Here is a 12,879-nt window from a genome sequence, read left to right as displayed (position 1 = left end):
TGTTTTAGATCTTTAAACAGTTGTTTTATATCAGACATAGAAAACTGAAATAAATACAAGAAGCAATTTTCATTATTATGGAGAAAAGAAACTGTCCAAACCAATCTGCCCCTGAATAAAAATCTAATTGCCCCCTTTGTTAAATCATGAATAAACTGGGATTAATCACACTGATCAATGATCACTGCCTGACCAGTAGAATCAAGAAATTATCTAAAAAGGTTCAAAAATGAAAATGTATTGCTTACAGTGAACTTGATTTAAGACAAAAACAAAGTGAAAAGGCAGATTAGTATGTCTCATATTGCTGCTGCTTATCTATTGAATGGGGATCTGTTCACCACAAAGGGGTGCTTTAAGAACCGCTCAATTCTGCTGAATTTATAAACATTGACACCTATTGACGCACGCATATCATGGTGGCCTCAAGACCACTTTTAAAGAACAGTTTTTTTCTGTACCTCCAGCGGTTTTAACAAGAAACATGGTTGCTCTAGAAATTTTATTGAGGTGTCAAAGAAAGATGCCAAAAAGGGCATTCACAAGGTGATCTGCATTCATTTTAGGGGGCTTTGTTTTGAGGGTTCATTGTGGTGAATCTACGAAGTGTGGTCATCTTTATCAGGAAGAAGTGCAGTTTGAAGATAATCCTTTTCACGACACTCTGCAGTTCCTTCTTTGGAGTTGCCATGCTACAGGGGATTTATTGCCCCTCCAGCAAGTTCTGGGTATTCCCCAGGGTTCTTCCCATTCAGACATCTTGCTCTTTCAGTCTTCAGTCCACCTTAATGTGTGAGGGTCGAAACGAAGAGAAACTGGTAAATCGAGAGCTTTGCTTTTTGTCTCAGCAGATCTCTCTCTCTCTTTGTTTTAAATCATTATTACCGAGTTTACTGTCAAGACTAAAAAGTATTCGCTTCATTAGCGTTACCTATGGCCACGGTTATTCAGAAAAAGAACGTCTTAGAAATGTATTTTACATACAGGTCCATCTCAAAATATTAGCATATTGTGATAAAGTTCATTATTTTCCATAATGTCATGATGAAAATGTAACATTCATATATTTTAGATTCATTGCACACTAACTGAAATATTTCAGGTCTTTTATTGTCTTAATACGGATGATTTTGGCATACAGCTCATGAAAACCCAAAATTCCTATCTCACAAAATTAGCATATCATTAAAAGGGTCTCTAAACGAGCTATGAACCTAATCATCTGAATCAACGAGTTAACTCTAAACACCTGCAAAAGATTCCTGAGGCCTTTAAAACTCCCAGCCTGGTTCATCACTCAAAACCCCAATCATGGGTAAGACTGCCGACCTGACTGCTGTCCAGAAGGCCACTATTGACACCCTCAAGCAAGAGGGTAAGACACAGAATGAAATTTCTGAACGAATAGGCTGTTCCCAGAGTGCTGTATCAAGGCACCTCAGTGGGAAGGAAAAAGTGTGGCAGAAAACGCTGCACAACGAGAAGAGGTGACCGGACCCTGAGGAAGATTGTGGAGAAGGGCCGATTCCAGACCTTGGGGGACCTGCGGAAGCAGTGGACTGAGTCTGGAGTAGAAACATCCAGAGCCATCGTGCACAGGCGTGTGCAGGAAATGGGCTACAGGTGCCGCATTCCCCAGGTCAAGCCACTTTTGAACCAGAAACAGCGGCAGAAGCGCCTGACCTGGGCTACAGAGAAGCAGCACTGGACTGTTGCTCGGTGGTCCAAAGTACTTTTTTTGGATGAAAGCAAATTCTGCATGTCATTCAGAAATCAAGGTGCCAGAGTCTGGAGGAAGACTGGGGAGAAGGAAATGCCAAAATGCCAGAAGTCCAGTGTCAAGTACCCACAGTCAGTGATGGTCTGGGGTGCCGTGTCAGCTGCTGGTGTTGGTCCACTGTGTTTTATCAAGGGCAGGGTCAATGCAGCTAGCTATCAGGATATTTTGGAGCACTTCATGCTTCCATCTGCTGAAAAGCTTTATGGAGATGAAGATTTCATTTTTCAGCACAACCTGGCACCTGCTCACAGTGCCAAAACCACTGGTAAATGGTTTACTGACCATGGTATCACTGTGCTCAATTGGCCTGCCAACTCTCCTGACCTGAACCCCATAGAGAATCTGTGGGATATTGTGAAGAGAACGTTGAGAGACTCAAGACCCAACACTCTGGATGAGCTAAAGGCTGCTATCGAAGCATCCTGGGCCTCCATAAGACCTCAGCAGTGCCACAGGCTGATTGCCTCCATGCCACGCCGCATTGAAGCAGTCATTTCTGCAAAAGGATTCCCGACCAAGTATTGAGTGCATAACTGTACATGATTATTTGAAGGTTGACGTTTCTTGTATTAAAAACACTTTTCTTTTATTGGTCGGATGAAATATGCTAATTTTGTGAGATAGGAATTTTGGGTTTTCATGAGCTGTATGCCAAAATCATCCATATTAAGACAATAAAAGACCTGAAATATTTCAGTTAGTGTGCAATGAATCTAAAATATATGAATGTTAAATTTTCATCATGACATTATGGAAAATAATGAACTTTATCACAATATGCTAATATTTTGAGAAGGACCTGTATGATCCAATAACAGCTCGGCCCAGAACTGCAACATTTATTGGATCTTTTTCCTCTAGAATTAGGCCAAGAGCTCCCTCTTGTAATCAGCTTGATCTCATTGAACAGCAGTTTTTTTTTAGTTTTTTTGACACAAAATCAGCTGAAACCAAACAGATATGAACTGGACCTGTTTGCCTTTTAATGTGCATTTCCAAAATTATATTGAAAACTGTAAACAATTGGCTTTTACTAACATTTAAGAGCTTGACTTAACTTTGTATTTGTGCATAAATAATAACAGTAATTAAAAACATTCAACACCAACCAAAGAGACAACAGACAACGGAAGTAATATCTGATGTAAGCTTTACTTTCAAATCCTGTTACATTTAGATCTGGCAAATTGAACATAAAATAATGTGAAACAAGAGAAAACAAATACAAACCCAAAAAGAAAAGTACAAATGATCTATTTACCAGTTATCGTCACAACCCTGTACAGCCTTAACAATGGAGTAATAAAAAAAAGCTTTGTACAGCACATACCAATCTTTACCAAGTGCCAAATGTTAAGATAGTTGAGCCATTTTTTACCAATCATGACATACAGCCAAACTTAAAGCTAACAGACTGTAGACGATGCATCTAAACCCCGGGAGTCAAGTTGGAAACACAAGTAAGTGCTGAAGGACCAGAGAGAAAAACGTCATGCATACTTTGAAGTGCTGAGAAGGTAGTTGAGCTCAAAAGGTCATTGTGCTGCGTACAAGTAGACAAACCCCCCCATCATTAAAAAAAACAAGCAGATAAGTGCTTAAGATCACTCGTTTTCTAAAGAATTGAGGCCCGTTTACCTAAACATCACACTGAATCTAAAGGGGGCAGGAGAAGTGCAGCAAGTCATGATTACGCTGTAGTGAAAGGCAGACATCTGAAAAAGAGCGGGCACGTTTTATTTTTTCCCTATTCTACTGGACCCTGACAATTAGTTTGACTCATTCTCAGAAGTCTCAGGTGGTTTCCTTCCACCAAGTGGCACTAGAGTATAAAAGATAACGCAGATAGTGAGCCAGTGTTAGGAAGGATGCTACTTTCTCTCCAGAGAGGACAACACAAAAAGAAAAGGGGGCTTAAACAGAACGATGGGGAAGACGATGGAGGCGTCTCTCCCAGAGCAGGACGTGACGGATTCAATCCTAACATCACATCCGGTGGCGGAACACAATTTGGTCTGAACGGTTCAAGATCTTTGAAATTTCAAATTTAACGAGAGAGGAAAACAATAAAACTCATTTAGGAAAATTCATCAACAGTAAAACAGACAAATAAAAAAAAACATAAAAAATAAGGGAATTTGGCTTGAAGAACACTTAGGAACACAAGCACAATGAATACGTAAAGCCTTTAAAAAACAAAATACTTGAACTACGCTGCCTGATGTCGCCAGAAGAAACCTCTTCTTCTGCATTTTTATGGATAAATACATATTGTCATCAAAAAGTGCAGCACTGTGCAAAATTGGCCAGAACTATTTAACCTGGGACCTTTAGTTCCCAGGAGGGGAGCTTCACCTCTGTCGTCTAATTCTTGTAATTTGTGCTCGACTTTTCTCCGATTTCACAGAGGCGCAGCCTTTTGCACCGTCAGAAATGAGCAGAAGCTAAGGGGGGCTGATTGACTCCAATTATGGAAACATGGTGGATCAAAGTTTGTTTTTAAAAAACATAAAAGGTTTAAGTGCTTTTGGCTTAAAAGGTAACAATAACGAGTGCAATTAAAACTCAAAGGTTGACGGGAAGGGGAAGGTGGACAAACAGCAGTACCGTGGTCTGCCTGCCTAGCAGAAGCCTCTGGACACAACGCTGTACAAACTCATGGCTTCTCTTCATCATTGCACCCTACAGCTCTTCCTCACAACGGCTTCTCTGCGAGCGTTAGTAGAAAATGTTGAATATGACGTGAAAGGCTCAGTAATAACAAAACAATTGAATATAAAAACACAAAAACCAACAGAAAAAGACACAGAAAGGCCATCAGACACAGTAACTTCCCCATCTTCACCAGAACTCTTCACGCTTCTCTGTATCGCATCTTTTTCATGTACATAAACAAAAATACATTCATTCAAGTCATTTTGGAACAGTTTTTTTCTCTTTTGTACACAAAAATTACAAAAAGCTCCAAAAAGCACCATTGAATCGGCCTGTGGCAACTCTGGCTGCAGGGTAGCTCGCTAACCCGGAGCAGGTCACCTCCACAAAACAGTCTTCTCATATATCTCTTTTACATATGGGTGCGTGATATATAGGTCTGCATATATGCTGTGCTGATATCAACCTGGTCTCAGAAATAATGACAGAATGTTGTCTTACAGACAGACGTTGTGACAGGGATCCCCTGGGCAAACAGCAGAAAACAGATTAGCTCTGAACTTCCTCACTGGTTCATGAACCAGGACCAGGCCTCCCACTGATTACTATATACTGGTGAGTTGCAATGCATGCATCCATATGGGTGAAACATTGTGAGGACTTACTGTACTGTGGAAAAGTTTTATACTACCCCAAATTTCTTATGTCTTGCTGTCAATCTGCCAAGATGTCCAGATTCTGTACTTTTTCTTTGGACTTTGGCTGGCTTTACCCATTTTTTCTATCCAGTTCTTCTGCCACATCATGATGGCAAATTAAAATACATTTTTATTAGGAAAGTGAAAGACAAAAGAAAACACGAAAGGCCTTAAAAATGATCTGCAGCAAAGCTTTTAAAGCCGGGTTCACAATGTGCAATTATGAGCTGCTCTGGCCCAAAGTCTTTGATCACGAACTTAAACTGGTGTTCTGCGATGGTTCAGTTACAAGACGAGGCATGGTGTGATAACCTTGAGTAAAAATACCACAGGTTCATTGAGGCATCCAGATCCACCTTAAAAAATTCAGACATGTTTGTCTGACCGTGACTGAGGTTGGATCAGGTCAATTCCCCTCACACATGCTTGTGTCTTCATCCCAACGGATTTTTGTGTCGACTACTGCAGACCTTCACCCACTGGGAATCGGGGGTAGAAATGGGCAAAAGAAATCGTGTAGTGTGACTCCAGCTTAAGTTGTGTGTGTGTGTGTGTGTGTGTGTAGACAACAGCGGTCCATCACTTGAGTTTAGTTTTTTTTAAAGCCTTCATATGTACGAGTTAAGACCTCTCAACTAATTATGAACAGAGGGATCAGGTTGGATAAAAGTTATTGATAAAGGCAGCCAAGAAAAAAACTAAAGACATAATGGTTGACTCAAGACTTTTGCACAATACTGTATAGAGCTGCAGCAAGTGATATTGCTATAATGTTTTTTATACACTAGATATGTTGCTTGCATTTTAAGCCCGCACACGAGGGTCTGTAAAACAAGTTGAGGATCCCTGCTCTGTAAGACTTTACTGCTTATTCATCTGGGAGTGCAAAAACCTTGCATTTATATTTAAGTTCTCTGATAATAAATGTATCTTTCTCCATGATAGTTCAGATTGAATCTTTTCCATATTTACATTATCACAGCTTATTCTCCAAGCTTACAAAAAAACCTGATCCAATACACCACATTGATTCTGAGACAGAATTGAGATCAGTCAGCAGAAATGCACGTCACCATAGTACAAAGAAAAAGCAACTTAAACAGATGGAAATGGGGAAGGGCTACAAAACTATGTACAAGGTTGATAAATAAGTAAGTGCATGGTCTGAGGCGTCGCTTTGGAAACGTGACCTTTCAGATGAAAAGCATTCCGTCACATTGGTTGTGTCCAGTTCGCAGCGGTTAACACTTCAGGATATCTGGAGTTCAGCTCCTTAATGACGTTACAGCTAGCTGAAACACAGAAACAGGCATGCCATTCCGATGCATAATAGCAAAGGGACAAAAACGCACTAAAATATAGCATTTGCAATGTTTGTTTTGTCTTCTTCCCAACTTTTTATCTTGGTAAACGACTAAAGAAAATATCTATAAAACCAGTATACGTAAGTTTCATCAGATAAAGCAACTGGGCCCAGGTCATTCAGATGCTTACAAACAGAAAAAAGGTAATAGAGTGTAGTACTTGTAGTAGTAATTCAATTGATAGAACTGATAAGAAAAGCAGCTTTTTTATATAAATGCATTTTAGCATGTACAACGTTTTTCTCTTATAAATGTTTTTTTCCTTTAATATGTTTGTCTGGTCCAGCTTATTCTGCTGGTCTGATTGGAAAAGACGTTGCTCCCGCTGCAGTGGTCAAGTGTCATTCACACCACCGTCCGAGGGGAGGCAGGGAGGGAAGGGAAGTGGGGGAGGTCACACAGTTTTGGCCCTTTCCATCAGTCCCAGGTAGGCCAGGAAGGAGTGTTTGTGGGAGGAGGGTGAGGGGGACGCAGAGCTGGAGAAGATGAGAGGAGACGTGGCCGGCCGCCATCTGGAGTGGAGGTGCGAGTGGAATGTGAAGCGGCTGTTGTGGGTGAAAAGGGTGGTCAGGGGGATCAGGTGGGCCTGCTCGCCGTTCCTGTACTGCTCCAACACGTGGCGGGAGGAGGGAGGGAAGAGGGAGGGGCTGCTGCTGATGCTCGTGCTGTCGCGGCCTGTGGGCTCCTGCTGGCGGGACCTGCCCAGCGTTAGAGACAGAGCGACGGACTGTAGCGCCTCAGACGCTGTCAGACTCATGAGGGGGCTGTTGCTCCCGCTTCCTCCGCTGCTGCTTCCCCCGCCGAACAAGAAGCTCTCCTGGCTTTTCTGCAGCGACGACGCCTCCTCCGACGGCAGCTCCTCCCCTCCTGCCTCTTCATCCTCCTCGTCCCCTCCTCCCCCTCCTACGCCTCCGTCCAACCCCACCGCACCTCCGCTCTGATGTTTCTTGAGGTGGCGGCTGAAGACGAAGGGGTGCGTGGTGGTGAAAGGGCACTCTTGGCAGCCGAAAGTCTGGCGCGGCGCATGCTTCAGCTTCTTGTGCAGGTTGAGGTTGTCCTTGCGCTTGCAGCTGTAAGAGCAGCGGTCGCAGTGGAAGGGCCGCTCGCCCGTGTGCACGCGCACGTGCTCGATGAGCTTGTTGGCCGTTTTGGACAGGTAGCCACACTGCTCGCACTTGTAGTGGTTGCCCAGGCGGTGCCCCCGCATGTGTGCCTCCAGCGAGGCCTGGTCTGGCCACAGTCCCTGGCAGATGCGGCAGCGGTACTCCATCTTACAGTGCGTCTTCAGGTGACACTCCATGGCCGCTGGACGATTGGTGGAGTAGATGCAAAAAGGGCACCTGGTTAATGCAACGAGAGGGGAGGAGAGAGGGAGGACGCGACACACAGAAGCAGAAGACAGCTGAAGGGAAAGTGTACATTCACAACCATGTAACAGCTTGACATTGATTAACAGGAAATTATGAAGAGGAGGAGGACAGATTAAGGAAAACTGTGTGGAATATATTCTCAAGATGGTAGGTGTGGCAGTTTAATGGTGGAGGAATGGAGGTGAGCAGATGTGAGTGGGGTGTCCGGGTTGGAGGGGTGAGTGACAGGCTGGAGAAAGATGGCAGCAATAGGACATGAGGGGAAATGAAGGAATGAGTGGCACTTACATTTAAATAGCACCTTTCATCTGCTCTGGGCCCCAAAGCGCTTCACAAACCCTGCAGAACAGAATCACCTCAGAAAAAAACCTCGAAATGATCAAGGACCTCTCTCCCTCATACATAGAAACACCTGACGTTACTTCTGTGCACAAACATCTGTCTACACCTGTCTGCCTGCGGTCACAGGTTTACATACACTCGTCGCAGACGTGACTATTTTGGGCTTTTATTACGAGTTCTAGTTTAAAGTGCTGTAGAAATAAAGTTGAGTTGAATGCCTGAAGTTGGTTAGGGAGAATTGTAGATTTATACAAGTTGGGAAGTTGGTCTTTAGGAGCCATTTCTAAACAACTGCGTATGAGGATAAATTATTAAAATGTCTCAAGTGTTTTAGAAAAAGATCTAAGCTGTTCGGATATTCAGAAAAAGCCTAGCAACCAGCCAGCTCTGAACCAGGAACTGGATTGAGAGGATGTTGATCACAAAAAAATAAGTGCATGCTCAAGTCCTTGAAGATTAAAGGAAGTTTGCTTCAACCCAAAAGGAAGAAGCCAGATGTTTTTAGTTATGGTGAGATAGAGAATGAGCTATTTGCCTGCAATGAGTTAATGTAACTCTATGTGTTACATTAACGCTCAGCTTGGACTCCTGCTTTACTTGCACAATGATCACCTGCACTGTTGTATTGCTCTTGCATCTTATACTGCTCTATATTTACTCTCACTCACTTAAAACTGTGCACATATATTTATATTATATTGTAGATATGTTTATACTGTTTAATTTGTATTGTATTGCACCGACTACGCCAAAACAAATTCCTTGTATGTCCAAAAACGTACTTGGCAATAAAGCTTTTCTGATTCTGATTCTGATGACAAGAAGTATGTTTGGTGGAGTCATTTGTGGAGGCTTTCAAAGCAAAGAACACCATACCAACTGTGAAGCATGGTAGTGGCAGCATCATGCTGAGAGGGGTAGTGGTGCATTGCAGGAGGTGGATGCAATAATTAAGGGGCACTTCCTCCAAATTCTTTTTGGCTGAAACTGAGACAGCGGAGTGTTCAAAAAAAGAATTAAGAATAAATCATTAAAGCCCAAATGATGACATCCAAACCCATGATCGGTGTATGTAAACTTATGACCTGTTTTGATGATAAATTTAAATAAAGTTTAAGTTGAAAAACTAAATACCGGGTTAAAGTGTTAGCCACAGGACATGTCATTTTTCATCCCTCAATAACCTCAATCAACGGCTGGAAATTTACGCTTGGAGAATTACCTTAAAAACATTTACACCAGACAGAGGAAACATGTAAAATATTCCACATACAGTTGATTTACCCACACAACCACTACAGGAAACTGCTGTGTGGAGACTTCAGAGCTAATAGGGGGCTTCCTATGCATACATGTTTCAATCGCTGCGGGTTTCCTAAAACACAGACGTTAGAGCTGTAACTTTATTTGCAGCTTCCTACTCTGATCTGGTGACATGTGACCACTTCCACACAATCAGACAATGTTGAGAACATGCTAACTCCACTGCGCTGGTGTCTGCACAGAAACAACATGTTGAACACAGATTCCTGTTCATGACGTGATGAGGCGGCAATCATAATGATATTTTAATGGTTCTGCACATGCACAGACTAGACACAACAAAAACATGGCTGATGTTGCTTGAAATTAGTCTGCTTTTCAGTAAATGGTCAAAATTGGAATAAAACGCTAACGTCTGTGGCATGTTAAAGGTCAGCAGACGGACTTTGTTATGCTGAAGAGCCTGAAATGGCACAAAATGTGGAAAATTAGGCTCTTTTAAGTGTGAAGATGGAGCGGGACGCATGCAACAAACGCTAGATTATTTCCAAACATGACTTTTTATCAAAATATTATAAATATTTGTGCATAAAGGCTCTTTTACAACCCTGAACAAAAGCGAGATTTTTTAACAAATAAAGACTACAGTAGGAACTGAGATATTTGCACTGATAAAGTGTGTGAACTCGTCTGATTATCTTTCAGGGTGCGCCAACAGATTTTATATAATCAGCCACTTGCTAAACCAATCCAAGTGTCTGTATTTCTGCTGGAATGCAGCTTGCAGCAGATATATTTCTTTGGCATGGCTGTTAGCTGTGGGCAGAGGAACAACAGACCCCAAGGGGAAGCCCATTTCCAGCTCCTTTTCCACTCTCCCTTCTGCTCAGAACAGCCACTGCAGACCCACAGACCACTGTCTAATAAGTTGGACTTGCCAAGGGAAGCTGTCAAGCAGCAAAACTACAGCTTGCATCGTTTGGATTTCTGGCAGTAGATAATGAGCAGAGAAATGGGGTTAACTGATTCGAGCCACATGGCTGAAATCGTCCTCAAATTGACCGTGCATCTGCGTTTCTGCCGTTTACAGGTGTCATCTGTGTGACTCTTACAGTTCGCTTCTTATTTTTCAGGCGTTATGTGATCAGTGCCATTTGTTTCTTTGATAACAAAGCTGGTGGAGAGATGGAGTCGTGCCGAATGAGGAAGCCATTTCAGGTAGATGCAAAGCGCCCGATTTAGTAAAAGAATATAGAAATGACAGCCTTCTTTAACCCCAATTATGTCAAAATAAATTAAAGATTTTATGTCCAAATGGGACAAAGATTTAGCCATCTGCAAAGTAAGTTTGGAGGAAAGGAGGCTTGCACACCTTTAAAAACACTGGACCAACTGTCGAGCACGGAGGTGGCAGCATCATCCTGTGGGTCTGCTTTGAGGTAAGGTTGATTGGATTGAAGAAGCAGGCTAATATTAAGGTTCTGGGATGACTTTAACAGAATGTTTTTCAATTCAATTCAATGTTTTCTTTTTTCTTCTTAAATTAGGCAGAAATGAAATAATCAGGGGTGTCCAAAGTGTGACCTGGGGGCTGTTTGCGGCGCTTCAAATGGCCTCTGGATTAAAGGTTTCTGGTCAGAGAAGCTTGAGCTGTTTGGCCACAATTACCAGACCTATGATTGAAGGAGCCGAGGCTTTCAAAACCATGATGTGAAGCATGGTGAAGGCAGCAGCATGCTGTGGTGCACATTTTATAGCCAGCAGTCCTACTGCATTTTGCTTAAAGTGGAAGAAATAATGAATATGGAGGACTATCTCCAAATTCTTCACCTCAAACCCACCACTAGATGGTTAAATGTTAATAGCTGGGTGATCCACCGGGGTAATGTGGCCTTCCCAGAACGTGTCTTTACCTTATTGAACATTTGTAAACCTTGGTTAGAAGCAGATAATTATTTAAATTAGGTGGAAGTTGAATAATCTAGCTGGCAAACTGCTGCTGCAGGGCTGTAAATCTGGGTTTTTTTTTTGTATGTAGTGAATTGAACAACAATGGAGAGGAAGGACTGGTGGAGCTAGGAACCTGTGTCTGTACTTGCTTTCCTTACTTGAGCCCTCCGGAGGGGACGGTGTGGCACTTCTTGTGCTCCAACAGCTGCTCGGGCGTCTTGAGGAACTTGTGACAAACGTCGCACTCAAACATCCGTGTGATGAGGTGGATCTGGAGGTGCCGTTCATACATGCTGCGCGTCTTGCACACAAAGTTGCAGAATACACATTCGAAACCTGGAGAAAAAAGGAAATAACAGAATAAAACCTACTCTGATTAGTTTCTGGATGTGGTCTGGACTAGAATTAAGCGAGCCACCTTCCTGAAACAGTCAAACAGAACGAAATCCTGCACGTCAAAACTTAAAACATTTTTTATTCTTTAAGTCTTAGCCCTGATAATATCATTATTATCCCATCAGGGTTGATTTTCCTCCAAGTTTTTGACACATTGAAGGTTTGAAAACAATATAAAATATGAAAAAGCGACTCAGAAAAAAGATGCGGAAGAGTTAGTTGAGTGGAATTAAGATGATTTTCAGCTGGCTTGAATGGTTGGAAATTTACGACTGATTCCCATCGTACGTGTTAAAGAGCCGGTCAAATGATTCGGTTGATACCTCAATATCACAACTCTAACAGGAAGCATGCTGAACATATTACAGCAAGGTCACTCTGCTTTATCCTTTACAGATCATGCAACATGTTAGATTTGGAAACGTTGGCAGCCTTTTGGAAATCTCAGCTATAGATCTACGTTGTCTCAGGAAAACACACAAAGATTGCTGTTTTTGTGATGGAAGTTGTGCTAACCACGCTAATCACCAGCAAAGGATACTAGACAGTTTAAAACCGTCACATTTGATCATCTTGTTTTATATTCAACATTTTTAGTAAAACCTGTTTTAAAGTGAATTATCTCACTCTCTAGGACAGGGCTGCCTGGGTCCAGTCCACCAGAGCTATCCTGCAGCTTTCAGATGTATCCCCTCTTCAGCACACCAGAATCAAATAAATGGCTCCTTACCAGGCCTCTGCAGAGCTGAATGACCGATGAAGGAATTCAGCCATTTGATTCAGGTGTGTTGATGGGTGAAGGTATGCATGTAAAAGTAGAGGATGGCAGCTCTAGAAGGCTGGACTTGGACACTCTTGATTTAGGATAACTAATCCTGAATAATAAGTAACAGCTCTTGGCAGAAACAAATATTGTGAATGCTGTACTTTTATCTGCACAGCAGAGCTGTATTTGCTTTGTACATTTCAAAAGTTATTTTACACCGTGAACTAAATAAATTTGAATACCACTCTGCTTCTTTTAGAATATCCAATTTTTATAATTTAGGAAATGAAATGTT

At 42.2% G+C, this 12,879-nt stretch overlaps 1 protein-coding gene across 3 annotated transcripts in view; it reads right to left on the bottom strand.

The window, feature by feature from the left end:
- Nucleotides 1-2,913: 2,913 nt before the first annotated feature.
- Nucleotides 2,914-12,879, bottom strand: part of znf827 (zinc finger protein 827) — a 96,347-nt gene continuing 86,381 nt past the window's right edge. For all 3 annotated transcript variants that reach the window (XM_047364842.1, XM_047364843.1, XM_047364841.1), the window contains exons 13-14: nt 11,581-11,758; nt 2,914-7,837 (exon numbers count right to left, since the gene is read on the bottom strand). In XM_047364842.1, coding sequence (XP_047220798.1) covers nt 6,892-7,837; nt 11,581-11,758 — 1,124 coding nt within the window. In that variant the 3' untranslated portion in view covers nt 2,914-6,891. The remainder of the gene's footprint in view (nt 7,838-11,580; nt 11,759-12,879) is intronic.

Source organism: Girardinichthys multiradiatus, chromosome 5 (genome assembly GCF_021462225.1).
Source record: "Girardinichthys multiradiatus isolate DD_20200921_A chromosome 5, DD_fGirMul_XY1, whole genome shotgun sequence".
NCBI lineage: Eukaryota > Metazoa > Chordata > Actinopteri > Cyprinodontiformes > Goodeidae > Girardinichthys > Girardinichthys multiradiatus.
Note: the sequence above shows the minus strand (reverse complement) of the source record. Positions and strands in the feature narration are given on the sequence as shown.